This window comes from Chrysochloris asiatica, unplaced genomic scaffold, assembly GCF_000296735.1.
Source record: "Chrysochloris asiatica unplaced genomic scaffold, ChrAsi1.0 scaffold00032, whole genome shotgun sequence".
NCBI lineage: Eukaryota > Metazoa > Chordata > Mammalia > Afrosoricida > Chrysochloridae > Chrysochloris > Chrysochloris asiatica.
Genome location: NW_006408550.1, coordinates 1407818 through 1428250, shown reverse-complemented (window position 1 = coordinate 1428250; position 20433 = coordinate 1407818). Strand labels below are relative to the sequence as shown.

Sequence of the window (20433 nt, the reverse complement as noted above, 5' to 3'; positions counted from 1 at the left end):
ACATCTTTGCTCTTCAACACTTTTAAAAGGTCTTGTGCAGCATATTTGCCTAATGCAGATGCTAATGACTGCTGCTTCCATGAGTGTTGATAGTTGATCCAAGAAGAATGAAGTCCTTGACAACTTCAGTCTTTTCTCCAGGGTTAACCATGGGCAATTTCATTCCGTGCCACAGGTGCCTTGGATAGCATCACCAAGTACTTCCAGATGTCTCTAGATGCCGAGCAGAGGGTAAATGCCTCCACCACAGATCACAACAGCACGGTGGATCAGTCGGCACTCACTCGAGGCCAAGTAGAAGAACTGATGTTGGAGCGAGAGACACAGTTCAGGGAAAAACAAGAGGAGCAGTCTCGTCTCCTTGATGAACTGGCAGGCAAACTACAAAGCCTCGACCTTTCAACTATTGCTGAGATGGTGAGTTGGGGGCCAGGCCTCCCTGATAGTTATAGGAGGGAAAGAACCTGCTTTGTCTTAATAATAAGAAGCTCTAGTGATGCTGTGGGTTTGGCTTTGAGCTGCTAACTGCACGATTGGTGGTTCAAACCTACTAAGTGCTCCACGGGAGAAAAATGACACTGTCTACCCCCACCCCTATATAGAGTCTCTGTGAGATGGAATTGACTCAGCAGCGGTAGGTTTGATTTGTTGGGGTTTGTGTGTATGTGGTTTGTCTTTAATAAAGGAGCACTGGAGGTACAGCAGCTAAGCACTCAGCTGCTTACCAGAAGGTTGGCAGTTTGAAGTCACTCTGCAAGAGAGAGGTGTGGTGGTCTGCATTTGTAAAGATTACAGCCTTAGGAACCCTGTGGACCCTTCTCCTCTCTTACAGGGTCACTGTGAGTCAGGATTGACCCTATGGCAACAGTCTCAGGCTTATCTTTAAAACTATTCACTTTGTAAAGTAATCAATAGGAGCGAAATTTGCAGGCCCAGGTCTCTAGGTGAGAATATGTGATATCCTTGACCAAACTGGATTAAAAACAACACTATACATACTTCCAACTTCTCTTCCAGCGATTTCTCTGTGGTATAAACAAAGATTGAAGTGGACGTTCCCATACTATTATTTAAGCTTTATCCTTTTCATACTGTTGTTGTTTATACTGATTCAGTATAATTTCTTTTTTAGTTTGTTCTGATTCAAAGTACAAAATCCAACTCAGTGGGGGAACTCAGAATTATTCTGGGGAGATCTTACTAAAATCTTTAGAGAGCCAAGGGTTTTTTTTTTTCCATGGAGGTTAGCTAAAATGTTCTTTTGTTCCAGTAACTTTACCTGGTGAAGATTAACCCTAAGAACAGTCTAAAATGTAGATTCATTTCCCAAAAGCTTTTAAAAAGTAACCTTGGAGCCAAATGAAATTGAGTAGTGAGGTCAATGAAAATCAGGCAGGTGGCCAAAAAACACCTGTTTCTTCCTCCTGTTTCCTTTTTGTTTTTCCTGAAAGGGCTCCCTGTCTGAGAGAATTCTGAGGGTGTTTCTTGTTGTCAAAGTCTTGTGTTCACTTGGCTAGTATGCACACAGGTGCCTAAGATACTGGGAAGACTTAAACTTTCTTACAATTTTGTCTTCCTGAGTTCTGCTCTTTTGTCTCTCAGACAGGGACAGAACATTCTGCCAGACTGTACTGTGAACACTTTTATTGATGCTTACAAGGTTGTTTGGATTCCTGGTATGGCTCTGTAGGATAAGCACTGGATTGTGAAGCACAGGGTCGGCAGTTCAAACCCACAAGCTGCTCCTGGAAAACCCTACACAGGATAGTTAGCAGTCGGAACTAACTCCATGGAACTTACAGTAACAGTAATACAACAGTAACAGTAAATGAAATTGTTATATAGATAGGCAGTGCTCTGTCTCTCTTAATCTTGTTTCCTTCCAGTACTGATAACTGCCTCACAAATTATTACGGTAGTGGTGGTTGTGTGCTGTCGAGTCTGTTCCAAATTACAGCGACCCTGTATAGGGTTTCTGGAGCTGTAAATCTCTATGGGAGCAGAAAGCCTCATTTTTTTTCCCCATGGAGCGGCTAGTAGCATAAACAAATAAAATCCCTGCAAACTGAAATGAACAGGAGCTATGCATGTGAGAGGATTCTTGTTTTGGAACGGGAGGCATGCCGTGAACCGCTGGGGCTGTATGGAGTTCCTTTGGTCCTTTCCACCTCGTAAGCTCCCTAGGATTAGCCAGGATCTTCTGTCCTCATTATTTTGGGATCTTGATAACAGTCTTTTTGTTTTTTCTTTAATTTTGTTGTTGTTAAACATACATAGCAGAGCCTACACCAGTTGGTTTCTCCATGTACAATTTAGTGGCTGATTACTTTGAGTAGTGCCACCGTTCTTTCTGAGTTGTTCCTTCCTCATTAACATACACTCACTACCCCTCAGGTTCCTACTTAGTTCTTCTATTATTTTTTTAATGGTGGTGGTGTGCCGTGGAGTCAGTTCTGACTCATAGCGACCCTGCACAGGGTTTCCGAGGCTGTAAATCTTTATGGAAGCAGAACGCCTCATCTTTCTCCCACCGAACAGCTGGTAGTTTCGAGCTGCTGACCTTGAGATTAGGAGCCCGATTCATAACCACTACGATGCTATCAGAGCTCCTTTTTTAATATTCAGTGATAATTCCCCTTAAAAGTTCCTTACTGCCATTTCCTTGTGTAAAGATAGATTTTTGTCCCCTTGTGTTTGTCAAGTACCTTCTGTCTTTTATCTCTGTGTCTGTTTAGCTAGAACCAGGCATTTTTCATGCCTTGTGTGGTGAAACAAAGCAGACCTTCTAGTGTGTTATCAGAGTGTTTTAGAGGCCTTAGCTTCTCTGCTTGACTAAGAGTCAGGTTCTCCTGTTCAATGCCCGGAGAGCTTTATTTCCTGGAACATTTTATGTACTGTAAATCAGATATATGAAACATACTTTAGTTGCTAATTTGAGATATAATGGGCCTACCGTTAATTTTAAATGATTAGGCTAATGAGTTTATATCTATTCAAAAGCTATACGTTTTTTTTTTCCGATTTGGCATGCCACTTTATTAAAAGTATTTATTTCCACAAATGTTTATCCACAGCTGAATATTACAGTAACGATTATAAGCATTTTTCTATAAATAAAGGTGTAGTTTACAGATTTGTTCAAAATGGAAAAATATTTTCATAAGTAGCATTTCCTCTACATTGTCAGTCACCCTGAATATGTGGCCTACTGAGTCAGTCCTTCATCTAAACATCAGTCGGTGGCAAACTGGTCCACCAGCATAGCAGTCTTCTGATATGATGTCACTTTAGAAAGTAACTGAATTCATTTCAGGTTAATCCCCTTTTATACTAGAATTTTTTTTCTTTTTTTTTTAAGACAAAACAGTTCTTAGTATCTAGTGACCTTTATAACAACTGCTCTGTTTTTTGTTTTTTTTTTAATGTTTTATTGTGGATTATGTGATAGTTTACATGGGAGAACATTAGCTTTACATTCATCCCATCGTATATCGCTTCATTGCCATGGTTACAATCCCCTTCATGCATCATCAACCAACCAAAGGGTACACCCTGCAAGCCTGTCCCTTAGTCGTCAGCACACAGTCCCTCTCCCTCTCTGGGTCCATCTCTCCATGTCATCATCTCTGTCTCCGTCTCTGGTGTCACTGCTTTTCTGGGTATGGTCTCACACTCCTCTTTTCTCCCTTGATGGTTCTAGGGACTTCGGCTCTTGGATTGCATAATGAATCACTCTCCTCTTTTTGCTACAAAACATCCACCTTTACATTTCCAGCCCTCACGGTCAGTCCTGATAACAATGATTCACCATTGTACCACAAAGGGACCTATCCCCATCTCCTTTCATTAGCCCCGCCTAGACAGGTTGGATACTACTCAGTGGAGATTCTACCTTCCTCCACGCTCTCTGTATCTAGGCTCCCTCCTGAAAGCTTGTAAGCCAGTCACTTCTTGCCTTTGTAGCCCCCCACCCCCATTTTGGGTAGCCAGTGTCCAAGTTGCCCATCCCTGTCTACTCTGTGTGTGGAGGGGGTGGGAATGATCCTCGCTGTAAAGATTTGTTCCTTCTTTTGAGCTACTGCATCCATAGGTGTTGGTCAAAAGCTATACTTCTTGAAAGTAATTGTTTTCTTTTTTTCCATGTTTCACTTCATTAAACTCTCTGCTTCTTTTCAGCATGGGCATTTTCCAGAAAAGGATAGCTCTGTCTACAGTTTTCTTCTGTTCAGCCTTTTCTATCATTTAATATACACTTGGAAGTTCTGATTTTGGATTTGTGTGCCTTGTCAAGGCTGTGAACTCTAAGGAAGTTTCTGGAATAGTTAGAAAAGGATGAATATTCTTGGCGAGAGTCTTCAGAAAAACTTCATCCATTTTTGTATGGTTTTCTTTCTCCATCTCACATCTGGAATACTCTTCCCCTTTTCCTGCTCAATTTCCACCCACCAGAAAATCCTCCCCCACCTACTACAACCCTACCATCTCCTACAGACTTAACTACTTCTGACCTCTTCTTAGCAGGTTTATATGAAGTGATCTCATCTTCCTAACTAGATGGAAGGTTATAGACACATGGCCTCTTGCTTCACACCATGGACTCCTGGTGTGGTGCTGTAGGATCAGCACTGGAATTGGTCACTATGAGTTGGAACCAAGTCAATGGCACATAACAACAGCACTCTTCTATAGTGCTGGTGTGGCACTGTAGGATCAGCATTGGACTACAAGGTTGACATTTCAAACCTACCAGCTGCTCCTTGGAAACCCTACAAAGGGTTGCTGTGAGTCCAAAGCAACTCGACAGCACTGAACAACATCACTGTAGTTGTCAAAACAATTAGTATGGCACTGGGCCCAAAGAAGGTTCTTGTTGTTGTTAGGTGCCGTCAATTTGGTTCTGACTCACAGCAACCCTGTATAGGGTCTCTGAGGCAAGAAATCTTTACGGGAACAGAAATCTTCATCTTTCTCCCAGAGAAGTTGCTGGGTTTAAGCTGCCAACCTTGGGGTTAGTAGTTCAGTGCTTACCCTATAGCACCACCAGCACACTTAAGATTCTTAGTATCCCTCCCCCCCCCCCCCTTTTTCAAACTCAATTGGTGAGCAGAAGGGGAGAGACATTCTTTGGCTCTCCCACTGCAGAATTACACTTGATGTCACAGATAATGTCTGCATCCTGGACAGAGCCTATATGGTATTCGGATTCATCAGGGCAAGAAGAAATTGTAAACTCTCATTAATTCCTTGGTAATAATCAGGTTAGCGGATTCCTAAACTCTTTACTCCTCCGCATCCTGCCTCTTAATACTGTTTACCAGCACCCTTGCTGAGGACCAGCTGCATGCTCTCAGGGGCCACCTAGGGCCCGCACAGCTGTTAAGCATAGTAGCGTAGTAGCATAGTAGCGCATTCACCTTTTGAGCCCTCCTGCCCGACCCTTGGTTGTTACAGACTTGTGGAACGCCTCCTGGGGCCTCCTGCTCCGAGACGGAATGCGGCGGCCCAAACTGCAGAACTGACGAAGGAGAGAAGAAGTGTGGGGGGCCTAGCTGTGGTGGTCTTGTCAGTGTTGCACACAGTGCCTGGCAAAAAGCCACGGACTTTGACCGAGATGTCCTGAGTGCCCTGGCTGAGGTGGAACAGCTCTCCAAGATGGTAATTCCAATGTTATTTGCTTGCATGCTTGAATTTTTGGCTGGAGAATTGGAAAGGGAGACATTTACTCTAAATGCTAGTTAAAATGACAGGGGAATTCCGCAGTCAAGTATGAAACTCTTGTGTTTTATGAGAGCAAGTTTATTCATAAACAGTTTACTCTTAAGCAGGAATAACGTGTGCTTTACAGCAAGAAACTTATATTGTAGACTACCAATGACTGCATATAATCACGTTCCATTCTAGTACCTCCAGCTGTAGATACTTATGTTCTGGATTAGTGTTAATTCTTCTAAAGTGACACATACTGTTAGCTGAAGTAACAACACTGAGACAAACACTAAGGGAGCATTTTATAGTTCATCAAATGTTGGGAGGAGTTTATAAAAAACTTTGAAAGTTTTTATATGCAAGGCCTATCTGTGTAGGACTGCTGTATAGGAATCTGAATACCTTCAGTCTGTAGAGAAATACAATCTTTTGTTGAATGTCAGAAATTTGTTTCCAGAAACTTGTGATTCCAAATGTTTTCAACATCATTTTCTGGATCATTTCTAATATCCTGTTTTTCTTTGGTAAGATTGGAACTGTCCCATGGGTAATGTATTCCTCACATTTAGGTCTCTGAAGCAAAACTGAGAGCAGATGAAGCAAAACAGAATGCTCAAGAGGTTTTACTGAAAACAAATGCTTCCAAAGAAAAAGTGGACAGGAGTAATGAGGATCTGAGAAATCTGATCAAGCAAATCAGAAACTTTTTGACCCGTAAGGAAATTTTTCATTGTCACTTTACGTTTTGGTATTTGTTTCGATCTTAGAACATAAAACTTCTAACATGTAAGGTTTTCTATTTGGAAGGTCATGATTCAAACCTGTATTTTAGATCAAAACGGTTTCTGGCAGGAATAAGGTAACCTTTCCAAAGAAAAATTTCCATAATAAAGAAGTATTCTCATTTCTTCAAAAACTTATGTACATGTATATAAACAACAATAGACAGACAGCTGTACAGACGGGTAGCCCATCAAGTCAAACATTCACTGTGGGAGTTGCATTTGGAATTTATATTAAATGGTAACACAATCCTGATTTCACTATGAGGAGATATTTTACTTTATCATAGAGGTAGATGCCTGAACAAAAGCAGGATTCTGTTAGCAAGGGAAATGGGGAAATGGCTAAGTAGTAACCCAGTATTTGCTATGGGGATTTGAAGGAATATCCTGTGGAACCTATCGTTCAAGCCCATATTTCCCTTTTACTAAATGCATTAGGATTTTTGTTGCTGTTGTTGTTGACAGTTTGAAAAATATAAAATGATCTGAGAGGTATTTGTTTTGATCTGTCACATTGACATTTGATGAAACTCTCTGGGTTCTATCCTGGTTCTCCCTGATCATCTCCCTTTCTGCCATTTCCTGGGCTAGATCATTTATAAGGAATGTGTTTAGTGCCGTCAAGTTGATTCCAACCCATAGTGACCCTGTATAGGGTTTCCAAGGAGCAGGTGGTGAGCTTGAATCACCGACTTTGCAATTCATTCGACTTTGCAGTCTGATGGCATTAGACCACAGCTCCACACCAGGACTCCTTTTTAAGGAATATTATCAGCGTATACATTAACTGAAATTTTATTGTGCAGTAAGTGGAAGTTTACAGAGCAGATGTTAGTTTTACATTCAACAAATCACATTGTCGATGTAACATCTGTCATCCCACTTCCCCCTGTGTGTTTTGTTTCCATTCTTCCTTCTTTACCAACCTGAATGAATGTTGTTCTTAGGTGAATGTTGCTCTTTTGAACTCAAATGTTTGACCACTCTGTGGTGTACATACCTCTCTTAATATTATTGTCCCCTGCTATATACTTTTTTTTATCGCTTGGCTGAAGATTGAACCATGGCAGTGAGTCGGCCCCAGACCTGAAGGGTGACCGCGGGCCATCGTGTTGGGGTTTTACCAATCTCTGTCTGACCAATAAGCCTGGATTTTCTTTTATGATTTTGAGTTTTGTTCCACATTTTCTCCCATTCTATCCAGGACCTTCTCACATGATTCCTTTCAGAGCAGTTTCTTGTGGTCTGCGTTTACAATAAATATAACTCTTTTTCCTGCCTCAAAGTTTTCATTACCTTTTAGGATCAGGCTTAAACTTTAGTCTATCTGATTTTCCACAATCTGAACCCATTCGCTATTCTTCCACATAAAATGCTCTGCTTATATTCTCTCTCCATCCAGAAATGTCCCTCTTCTTCTTTCTAATCCTATGTATTCGTCACAACCTGATCAGTGTCATAATCTTTTGTTAAGCTTCCCACACACACTACCCTAGCCTCCTACAAACTCTGGTAGTACTCATTGTCCAATTACTTTTTCATGTGTGCAGTAAACTGAGACGTCATAACCCCAGTGCTGTTGTGGGCATATTGAAGATGCGCTGATCAGCAGTTGAATACGTGCTTATTCACATCTTTGCTTTTCTCAGAGGATAGTGCCGATTTGGATAGCATTGAAGCAGTTGCTAATGAAGTGCTGAAAATGGAAATGCCTAGCACCCCACAGCAATTACAGAACCTGACAGAAGATATTCGTGAACGAGTTGAAAGCCTTTCTCAAGTAGAGGTTATTTTACAGCAAAGTGCTGCTGACATTGCCAGAGCTGAAATGTTGTTAGAAGAAGCGAAAAAAGCCAGGTATCTGGAGAGATTATGGCATTGAGGGGGCTTATTTTGAGTGTGTAGCATGGGATATGTAAGTGTATCTTTTTAACCAGTGAAATCTGCAAGTGTGGTTCTCTCTGGGTTGTTTGCAGAAAGCTATTTATAAGAAATGTTAATTTGTACTTAGAAGGAATTTTTCACACTCACATATATTTCCTCATTTTTTTTACCCAGCAAAAGCGCAACAGATGTTAAAGTCACTGCAGACATGGTGAAGGAAGCTCTGGAAGAAGCAGAAAAGGCCCAGATTGCAGCCGAGAAGGCAATTAAACAAGCAGATGACGACATCCAAGGAACACAGAACCTGCTGACTTCGGTGAGATACTAGTCTAATTATTCTTAGGAGAAAGCACCCACATACACTCACTGATTAGAAAAGTAGTTACTATTATTCAAATTTACACACCAACCACTAAAGCCAAGATCTGTCTTGAAGTAGAACCTGTCTATGATAGGATACCACCCATGTGCCTACAAGGAAGACCAGTTAATACCACTATTATTCAAATTTATGCACCAACCACTAAAACTAGTGAAGATGAAATTGAAGAATTCTACAACTTCTTCAGTCTGAAATTGGTCAAACATGCAATCAGGATAATTACTAGCAATTGGAATGCAAAGGTTGTAAACAATAGTTGGAAAATATGGCCTTGGTTATAGAAACGATGCTAAAGATCGCATGATAGAATTTTGCAAGACCAATGACTTCATTGCAAATGCCTTTTTAAAACAACATAAAAGACAACTATACACATGGACCTCACCAGATAGAACGCACAGAAATCAAATTGACTACATCTGTGGAAAGAGACAGAGGAAAGCCCATCTCATCAGCCAAAACAAGGCCAGGGCAGACTGTGGAACAGACTATCGATTGCTCATACGCAAGTTCAGGCTGAAGCAAAGAAATTAAAACAAGTCCATGAGAGTCAAAATATAACCTTGAACATGTTGTTAGGTGCCAAATGATACAACCTTTCTTGCTGAAAGCATAGATTTAAAGTACTTAACTTGATGAAGCTCCTTCAGTATGGGTTGCACCTCAATGTACAGAAAACAAAAATCCTCACCACTGGACCAATAAATAACATCACGATAAATGGAAAAAAGATTGAAGTTATCAAAGACTTCATTTTGCCCATATCAACACTCATGGAAGCAGCAGTCAAAAAATCAAACGACTTTGTCTGTCACACTTCAGACATACATTGTCAGGAGGGAAGGGACCAGTCCCTAGAGAAGGATATCATATTTGGTAAAATGGGGTGTCAGAGAAAAAGAGGAAGACCCCCAATGAGATGGATTGGCACAGTGATAGGTTCAACTTTATTAATGATTGTGAGGTTGGCACAGGACTGGGCAATGTTTTGGGGTTCTGTTGTGTATAGGATCACTATGAGTCGGCACTCACTCAATGGCAGCTAACAACAACAGTGTATGCATAACTGTTCTTACAAGTGAATATTAAAGGATCCTTGGCACTGCTAGATAATGCACTAGACCACAAGGTTAGTTTGAGCTGCAACATCCAGCTGTTCCTGGAAACCCTATACAGAGATGCTATGAGTCAGAACTGACTCAAAGGCACGTAACAACAATAATGCATTAACGCAGATGCTAGAGTGAGTAGAAAGAGGTTTTCAAAGAAAGAGTAAATTCTGAAGATACTGAACATTAAGCTCACTTTCATTTTATCTCCTACAAAAAGCCAAAGAGAGGTAAACGTACATGTTGGCTCCTGTTCATTCAGAAAATTGCATATGACTCTATTCATTAGCATATGGTACAAGCACACTTCATAGGTACTGCTAGTTGTTCCAGACAACCGCAATCCAATGAGGATCACAATAAAGCAAATCACACAATTTTGTGTTTGTTTCCCAGTGTATATAAAAGTTGTTTAGGATATGCACTGAACTGTTAACAGTAAGTTTAAACCCACCAGCCACTTCACAAGAGCAAGATGAATGAAGCTTTCTGCTCCTGTAAAGATTTACAGCCTCGGAAACCCTCTACAGAGTTACAGCATCTACTTGGTGGCAGTGGACTAGACTGTTAAGTGTGCAATAACATGACGGAAAAGTCTGAACTACAGCAAGGATTACTAAGATGTGAGAGGCACAAAGTGAGCACATGCCGTTGGAAACATGGTGCCAGGACACTTGCTCAATACAAGGTTTGCTACAGATCTTCAGTTTGTTAAAAAAACAAGTATCTGCAAAGCACAATGAAGTGGAACACAACAAAATGAGCTATGCCTGTTTCAAAACCAAGTTTAAGAAAAAGGCTGCTTACACAGTTAGGTTGATTGTTCACAAAGACTTCTTCACTAGTTTTAAAAACCACTGGAAAGGAATGAAGGTCAAAATGTCTACTTATTTCTGATGCCCAATTCTAGAATCATCTGATATAGTTTAACAGTCTGTTCAGAATTAATGGAAAGCAATTTTTTTTTATAAGCAAAAAACTTAGTGACTACCATTTAGTAAAAATGATCACTAAGAAAAGACATTTTCACATGACTGTAGTGTTTTATTACAAAACTCCTTGTAGCGCTTTTAGGGTAAATTCATTTGGACACCTTGAAATTGGATGCTCTCAGTAATCTGCTGTTGGCCTCCTAGGCTAGCAACCTCAGTCTGTTTGAATGCTGATAGTTTTATAATGTGTTTTCCTACTGTTAACACATACAAACCTCTAGTCTGTTTGACAGTTGTGAAATGAAGCCCGGTAGCTTCTCAACCACTTTTAACTTCTTAAATCTGGACCATATACAAGGAGGCTTCAAAAACTTTATGGAAAAATCCCATTATCCTTGCATTTCATTTTTCCATAAGCTCCCCACCCCCCCGCCTTTTTAAGTTTTTATTGTTGAGTGAAGCTTTACAGGGCAGATTATCAGTTTTACATTCAATAAATCATACTTTGTTTCCCTGCAGTGATTACAATCTCATCCATGTACCATCCAGTGACAGGAATTTTCCTCTTTTCCCTATTTATTTTTTTTGATACACACATAAAAAACAGAAACTACATATTCCTTTAAATGTCTAAAGAGGAGACTTTGCCAGTCAGCCTCTGCCTGCAGACATACAGCCTTTCTCAGTCAATGGGCCTGGAGTCCTCAGCTGTTCTACATCACTGCTTCTGCTGCTGTCACTGTGTTTCTGGTTAGGATCCCATGCTCCACTCATGCTCCTCCCTCTTGTTGGTCCTAGGGTCCTCTGTTCCTGCAATGGAAGATTACTCCCCCATTTCAGTTACACATCTTTCACATTTTCAGTCAGTGATAATCACAATTAGTCCTGATAACAATTACACCCAACAGAATCATAAAGTCCTATCCCCATCCTCCCCCATCCCCTTTCAATCTGGCAGAGGGGAGTTGGGGAGAGTGAAACTATTCAGTGGGGATTGTGCCTTACCCTACTTCTGTCTGAAGCTAAGCACACTAATGAAAGCTTGTAAGCCAGCCACTCCTTACCTTTATAGTAACATCCCATTTTTGGTAGCTAATGTCTAAGTTGTCGGTCCTTGTTAACCCAGTGTACTGAGGAGGCAAGCTTGATCCTTGATATGAAGAAGCATTCCCCTTCAGTTGGAATTTTGAGCAACTACATCCATAAGCAAAGGCCCAGTTCATCAAATTGTAGCTCTTTATGCTTGCTCCCTGTATCAAAGTTCTATATCTTCCATCTGGTCAAGTTCTGGTCAACTAGCCATCCAAACTATGTCAAATGGGTACTATCTGCAAGTTTGGGAGTTCCTTCATGCTTCCACCACTTCAGATCACCTGGCCGCTCCACTCTCAGCTCTAGCCTCCAATGGCTAGATCAGTGTCCACAGGCTCCAGAGTTCACATGCCTCTGTAAACTTCAGATCATCCTCGTCTCTCTCTCAAGGCCAACAGGTGTCTATGGAACATGGCCAACATCAGCCCGTCTTCATTACTGCATTTCCTCCACATCCACTCACAAGTAGACCAGGGCAGTCACCAGTGAGTATAGACCTGCTCCTGTGTTCCCTTTGTGTTTCAGTCTTTGAAGGGGGATTGCCCTGATGGGCTGACTTCTCTTGTGTTGATGGATCCAAGGTAAACAGCTTGCTTTGCTAGTCTGACAGCCAAATAATCTTTTTACTGGTCCTTCTTTGTAGAAATTTCTATTCCTCTAGCTGTTCCAGGTTGGCCTGCCATGTCTTTTCAAGTGGGAATGTCCCACCTCAGAAGATTCTAAGCCTCAGGATTCCATGTAAGGCCCCGTACTCCACAAGGCTTAACAAGAAGTGCCTGTTTCCCTGAGCAAGTTCTAATTCTCCTTTTAGCTAATCCAGTCAGCTATAGGCTGGTGATGGGCTTACAAAGCTTTCTGTAATCATATTTCCCCAAGTTCCTTTCTATCGCACTTCAATGTCTATTTCACAGTAGAAGGCTCTATAAACTTTTTGAAGCCTGCTCAGTTCATTTGTTCAGCTAGAAAAAAATTTTTTCCTACCAGACTGTGTATTCTAACACTTTAATTACAGTCATTTTCCAATCTCAAGATTTTCACTATCTCCATGTACTGTTAATGTTTTAGTGAACTTTATTTTGGGGACTTTTATAAAATCATATTTTAAAAAGCAAATTCAACAATATTAATCAAGTCTTAAGAGATGTTGGACTTGATAGTACAGTTAATATGGTGGATTTGTTTTTCAAGGATGGATAGGGGACAAGAAGTATGTTTAAGCTAGTAGGAGTAACAGAGGACTTCAATTTAAACAATGCTGATGAAAGCCTGTCAGAAACTGGGCACCCATTTAAAAATTAAAGCTATTCTTCTAGGCCTTGTAACCAACCTCTTAGGAATTATTTTCTAAGTTAATATCAAAAAATTTGTGGAAAAATTACATTTTTCTAAGAAGTTTTTGAAGCCCCGCCATCCCCTTCTTAATTAGGGGAAATTTATTGGGTTAAAAATTGCTAGATTTAGTCAGTTCATTCTATGGAATACACCCACCCTTGAATAACATTTTCAAGAGCAAATGAGTGTCCAGTGAAAATTAATTCTTCTGCTTACTTTGGCTAACTTTTAAAGATAAATGTTTGTTAATTCCACTTTGGAGAGGCCAAATGTTGCCCAGATTGAGAAATATGTTTTTGCATAAATAGCTTTGAATGTTTATAGCTTTCACCTGTAGCTTTGCCAAACCTTATGCTAACTTTTCAGAGTTTTAAGGAGCATTCCTGGTTTCCATAAGGAGCACTGGTAAGTGTAAAGGGTTCCAAATGTTGGATTGCTAAATGCAATGTCAACAATTAGAATCTACCAGCCACTCCAGGGAGAAAGACACGCTTTCTGCTCCCGTAAAGATTTACAACCTTAGAAACCCTATAAAAGGTCGCTGTGAGTCGGCACCTACTCAACAACCCACCATCACCACCACCTGGTTTCCATGTCTTCAGCAATTGGCTGGAAACACTCAAATGAACTTTCCAGGTAGTTTCTGAAGAGCTATAACCTGAATAGGATAAACCAAAGAGGTGAGGTAAATACTGTTCCCACTCACATTAATTTGGAAATTGATGTGGAAATCTCTTCTCACATCTGTTTGTGAATGTTCTGCAGCCAAAATTTGCAGGTGTCTGTAAAATGCTTTCTCAACATAGTAAGCTGCCTGAGGGTGGCTCTTGCTGTCAGCAAGGAAGTACTTTGACACGACTTTCAGCCTGCTTGACTTTCAGCCTGCTGTAAGCACCGTGGGATAGGCTGACTCATAGGGACCCACCCTATGTAGGGTTTCTGAGGAGCAGCTGGTGAGTTGGAACCTTGTGGTTCAGTGCTTACGCTACAGTGCCACACCAGGGATATATCATCAGAAATACCAAAAGAATATAAATATGAGATGTAGCAAACATTGTTTACACACTGGTTATAAAAATGCTTGTGAAATTGTTTTCTTTTTAGCAATGCTTTGCAGAAACATGGCATGACAGCCTTTTAAATCTACCTTCAAATTTGTATTTGTAATATTTCCTATCATTTCTGAGTGAATGGCTTGTTGGGTGGCTGACATTATATTTTCATATTAGATTGAGTCTGAAACTGCAGCTTCCGAGGAAACCTTGCACAATGCCTCCCAGCGTATTAGCGAGCTAGAGAGAAACGTGGAAGAGCTGAAGCGGAAGGCTGCCCAGAACTCTGTGGAGGCACAATATATTGAACAAGTGGTGTACACTGTGAAGCAAAGTGCAGACGACGCTAAGACGGTAAGCAGGTCTTTGTAGCTTTACAAAGCTCTTTCTCTCTATATATATATTGATAAAGGAGCAACCTAGTCTCCTTGTTGCCTTGCTTGGAATTAACAAGGGAAACAGATGAAGCAACCGTGTTTTTTTTCCATTAGAAACATCTCCAAGGACCTGTTTTGAAATAGCAGTCTCTAGGGACACAGAAGGGGAAGAAATGGATACGCAAGTGTTCAATAACACCCACCCTCAAATCCAAACTTAGCTCTAAGGATTTAGAAGAATGAAAGTAACTTAAAGGTAGAAGGCATAGGACAAGCATATTGAATGTGTATTTATGCATTGTATTTCAACTACAAAGATCAAGCCATTTGCTTAAAGCTTTAAAACCGGCGTAGAAAAAGATTTTAGAATTCACTACAACAGCAAACAGCAAGGAACCAAATCTCACCCACTCCAGGCTCCTTGTTAATTAACCGCTCCCCACTTTTCTGTGGGGTGAAATACATGGCACAGAAATTTTCACACCAGCTAGAAGCCAAGTAATCATTGAAATATAAGTTCTGTTTCTTAATGTGTGGAGGCAAATGTTCATCTCCAAAGAGACCTCTGTAAACTTGAAGGGGAGGTTATCCGGCTACCAGTGGGGCTGTTTTGTTGAGGCTCACGATAGATGGTCTCAGATAGAATGGGATAAAGATGGAAAGAAGTCAAATTCTTAAAAGAACAAACAAAAAGATAAGACTTACTGGGCCATATGGGCCTGAGGACTGCCTAAAGAATAAGACATGGAAGTACAATGATGTAAAAAATCCATCTATATGAAACCAAAAGGTCAACATTTACTCTAAAGCTATTCAAGATTTTTCCTGGAAGTTACTGTATTTCTTATATATCACATAAAAGTAATGTCCCTATACTTCTGGGCCAAGAAGGCAATAAGACACTGTCATTGCCATAATAGCAGACTGTTTCTTTCCTGTTGTCATTTGTAATTTCTTGCAGGTCATAAAGTTTCCAAGTAGTCTTCTTACAGTGCATTTTACATGAATATGACAATTTATTACAACAAAAAAGGAGCAGAACCCCTTGTAATGAAATGTCCATACTTAGGACTGTGGTTTAAACATTGTTAAAAGAATCATTTGCAACTATCTTTCCAATTCTGCACCTAATTTCCCCTTCCTATCTTTTCAATATGCTAGTCTTGCCCTTCCCTTCAAATCTTTTTCCACGCTATAATTTTCTGATATCAAGACTTCACAAATCCTAAATTAAGATCCAATTGGTCCTCCTTTCATTTCTTTAGAAATGTTTGGATCTCAGTATACCAACTTTTAAGGAAATCTGCTTCAGCTTAGAGCAGGTCTTCGGACAGATTTCTCATGGCTGAGAAAGTGAGACTGGGAGCAGATTAGAATTTGCGAAGTGTGGGTGTACTAGAAATCCTGCAAAAAGTGTGGGTGGGCTGAAATTCTGCTAGAAAGGTAATCTCCCTCTTGCAAAACAAAGATAGCATGCACATCGCATAGCAACCAAATCTCTGAATGGGCAGAGGCAGAAACCTCAGAGGTACCCTGCTCAGGTGGGAGCTAACAGCCAGCCCTGCATGTGTCCCTCTCCAGTCACAGCAATAACCTGACCTCCTGCATCAGGTTCCTGAAAGGGCTCACTGTGTCTCTCCACATCTCCCATTCCAAGAACCCGTATTTCTTCCTGTTCTGGTTATTGTTTATTCCACCCAGATGTAAAAAATTCGGGTCTGTTCTGGTTTCACGGCATCTTCCATGACTGACTAGTTTGCAGCCTAGCGTTGAGCAGCTCTGCTCTTCACTGAAAAAAGGGCTGATCAACAAAGAGGGCTGGCCCGTAGGAGTCCTGCTGCAGAGCTAAAATTGCTTTTAGTAATGCTTCATTTTTAAACAGCATGCCAATTTTGCATTCAGCCAACTATCTGTGAGAACGCTTGCTGACCCTTAATCCACAACACTAGCGTCCACGTTTGTGTGTATGTGATCTATGCTTGCTACGATACACTGCTGCTCTCAGTGTGTATACACACTGATATCACCAATTTATGTCTTAACTGAACTGCAGGCTCTGGATAGTGAGCTGGATGAAAAGTATAAGAAAGTAGAAAATCTAATTGCCAAAAAGACGGAAGAGTCAGCTGATGCCAGAAGGAAAGCGGAAATGCTCCAAAATGAAGCAAAAACACTTTTGGCTCAAGCAAACAGTAAGCTACAACTGCTGAAAGGTAGGCTCACATTTTCATAAACTAATTTTAAAGATTATGACACTTTATAGTTTGTTTTTGAGGTGAAAATCTGTTGCCTTTGTCTTGGTATTTGAATAAAGCCTTATAGGCAAAGAGGATCAGTGCTAAGATTTTGTGATCACTACATTATACATTACCTAGGATTTACTTTTATATGTTCTCGCCCTCAGATTTAGAAAGGAAGTATGAAGACAATCAAAAATATTTAGAAGATAAAGCTCAAGAATTAGTGAGACTGGAAGGAGAAGTCCGCTCACTCCTCAAGGACATAAGCCAAAAAGTCTCTGTTTATAGCACCTGCTTGTAACAAAGGAGGAAGGGTTCTAAGCCTCAGATGGCTGTGGTGACCAAAGTCGTTAATAGCTACATTTTAAAAACTGACTTCATGACCTTCAAAATAAAACACCACCTATTTAATGTTTTTAATTACCAGATTTTGTATGGAGTTAAAATAAAGTACAGTGCTTTTGTATGAATATCTATTTAGTATAATTCTTAAGTTCATAGCTACTTTCACTGATTGAGTGCCCGTGAATCTCTTAACAAAGAATGTTATGTTCACTATAAAGATGGATTTATAAACAAGTCTTGTTTCCTTCCTGGAGATCCTGCTTTCTATAGTATCTATAAACATGCTATTGCTCCTCTGCCGGAGAGATCAACAGCCTGCACAAATCCACGCCCCAAATCACCTCCCAGTGGGGTTCCTGGGCTGAAGTTGAAGGAAAATTTAGCCAGAGTTACCTTCACCATTTCATGATTGCTTAGTCAATCTTCTTGTTCTAAGAAAGAGAACATAAAACGTAATTTCAGGATAAGCCCTGGACTATTAACAGCAAGGTTAGTTCAAACCCAGTAGTTGCTCATCAAAAACCCTATACAGGGTTGTTATGACTTGGAACTGGCTTGATGGCACTTTACCACCACCACTGCCTTCACCATTTCATGACTTAGTCACTCCAGTTTCCAAGACTCCTTATCCCTTTTTCTAGGACAAAGAACCTAAAAAGCAATTTCTAGAAACATGGACTTGTACGTATTACCACCTAAAATGAGTCCAGTGTTGCCGACGGGATGGTTTAAATTAAATCAGGCCGTTTTGGAGACATGGAAACAGTACTCCTGCCAGCTTAGTAGTATAGTATTACTAAGAGGGCTGAATGCTGCTTTAATGGTTCAGCTTTGTATTACACTATAACTGGTTTTGCTACCGAACTCCTCTGCTACAATCTGTAAAAGTTTTACCCAAAGACTCACAATAATCACTTATTCTACACAGTAAAGAAACAGCTGGAATGCAATTGGCAAGCCTGTATCAAGTTTATAGATGAGCTAACTGAAATCAGTACTCTCTGACTGACCCTTGTATTTCCATTCTCATACTGTGTTGTTAAGTGTGTTCCAATACAGTGGCCCTGTGTTTGAGCAGCTGGTTTGAGTCTGAATCGCCGACCTTGTGGTTAGCAGACAGCACCACATCAGAATAGAAACCCTTAAAGTTGCGTTTCATATTAAAATATATTTCACTATTGGTTACGAATCGGGCTGTGAGCCGCAAGGTCAGCAGTTTGAAACTACCAGTGGTTCCGCGGGAGAAAGATGAGGCGGTCTGCTCCCGTAAAGATTTACAGCCTCGGAAACCCTGTACAGGGTCGCTATGAGTCAGAACTGACTCCACGGCACATAACAACATTCCCTAATTAGTTTAAACTAGCACATTACATTATATTGGGTCCTCAAAACAGGTTTTTTAAAGCTGCAGAATTCATTTCTTGCAGTGGCAAAGTAGCACTTACCAAACCAACCTTCCTGCTGCTAACTGATGGAGAGCACTCAGAACCAAGCAGCAAGTAGGAGGGAGTGGACACTTGGAAAAAGGGCGAATTTCCCATTTTAAACATCTGTCATTTGAGGGAGGTTTCAGTAAGCAGCAACTTGAACAGAAACTTAGCAGCTGAAGATGACAAGAAAGTTAAGGCAACCAAAAACTAAAGATTGAGAGGGAAAGGCAGGCACCTCAGAGTTCGAGAAGGCCCCCAAATTCTGTATATATTCTGTCCAATGGCAGGATGACATGTGACTACACGCAGACTTCAAGTAGCCCAGCTAATAATACTCAACAACTGAAAGTGATTTCAGCTCCTGCCCACTGAAAAGCAGAGAGCTTGGAGTTTGGTTCAGTCATGTTTCTGCCTGCTAAAACAAAATCCAGTATTCTTCAGAGATATGTAACAGAATCCCGAGTCTTGACAATGACACTACAATCCAACGTTACTATAAATGAAGAAGAAGAAAAAATGACCTGACAGCTACTGAACATTTTCCATTCAGCAGTTATCAAGACAGATGAAAGGGTAATGACTTTAATGCATTATTGCAGGGGTGGGGAATGACCAGCTGTGGGAAATCATTTGGTCTGGCCCTGCCAAAGCAACCAGTTTCAGCCATCACATTAGGAGTGAGTTAATTAAACGTTTGACCAAATATAGCAGGTTAATTTTCAAGTTGATAATTTTGTATGGTCTGCAAATGATGTTACACATTTTGGCAGGAAAAGGGTTCCCTAGCCCTGCTTCACTAGAAAAAATGTTAGTTTCAACATTCTGAACTGCATCTAAAGACAATAATAGACAAAAATAATAACAATATCCACTAAAAGTAGTCATACATGAACCAGGAAGGACCATCTTGGAATCAATTCAGAATTACCAGTAAATGAAAGACCATGTTTATTTCCATATCTTCACATTTCCCAGTGTTAATACATTTGAGTATCCATTTTTGAGTTTTATAGATCAAGCCCATTAATAAGGTAACTAACTATACAATGGTCCTTCATATTTGCAGACCACAATGGAACCTTAAAAATCTTTTATCTGAATTTGAGGGTTAAATAAAAAGTGAGAACATTATTTTTTATTTACATAAGTTCAGTTTATACATATCTGACTCTTGTTTTAATGACTGATTTCTGTTTCTACTATGAAAGCCAAGTTTAAAATAACTTGATCACCTTGCTTCAAATAAAACTGTTCACATGCCATACTCCAGTTCCATCGTGTAAATAAACTTCAGCTTTACTAGACCAGAGGAAAAAAGCTATTTATATAAATTCAGTGGTGTTGAATCTTTCTTAAAAGCACGAAAACATGGTTGATGTCAATTTCCCAGGATGCTACTTTAGCTTTTTCCTGCAATATTAATGCACTGAAACAAAATATTGAGTTTATTTAAAATATAGATGTGGGATTATTCCATTCTGTCCAAACCTATTAAATGCCTTCCCAAAGTTTCTTAATTCAGTCCTAGAAATTCTTGGAGCTATGAGCATTTTCCGTTCAGAAATGTGACTTCTACAAAAGCTCTCAGGAGAGTTCAGGGAAAAAAAAAATGTAATCTTCTAATTTAAAAGTTGATTGATTTGCCAAATGATGCAGCCAGGTTTGCTTCTCTAAAAGCTTCTGATAAAGTCTGCAAAGGAAGAAATTCAAAATGAAAAAAACAAAGCATTTACGGGTTGGGAAATTTTAGTAATAGCCATTAATTGT

The 20433-nt window shown here is 40.2% G+C and overlaps 2 protein-coding genes across 2 annotated transcripts in view; one reads left to right on the top strand and one right to left on the bottom strand.

Moving 5' to 3' along the window:
- LAMB1 (laminin, beta 1) overlaps positions 1–17358 on the top strand; it is a 92602-nt gene extending 75244 nt beyond the window's left edge. Inside the window, exons 26-33 of the mRNA XM_006859275.1 lie at positions 176–417; positions 5452–5655; positions 6276–6420; positions 8141–8348; positions 8550–8691; positions 14452–14628; positions 16705–16864; positions 17056–17358. Coding sequence (XP_006859337.1) covers positions 176–417; positions 5452–5655; positions 6276–6420; positions 8141–8348; positions 8550–8691; positions 14452–14628; positions 16705–16864; positions 17056–17192 — 1415 coding nt within the window. The 3' untranslated portion in view covers positions 17193–17358. The remainder of the gene's footprint in view (positions 1–175; positions 418–5451; positions 5656–6275; positions 6421–8140; positions 8349–8549; positions 8692–14451; positions 14629–16704; positions 16865–17055) is intronic.
- A 2932-nt stretch (positions 17359–20290) lies between these two features.
- DLD (dihydrolipoamide dehydrogenase) overlaps positions 20291–20433 on the bottom strand; it is a 49906-nt gene continuing 49763 nt past the window's right edge. The window contains exon 14 of the mRNA XM_006859353.1: positions 20291–20356. Coding sequence (XP_006859415.1) covers positions 20291–20356 — 66 coding nt within the window. The remainder of the gene's footprint in view (positions 20357–20433) is intronic.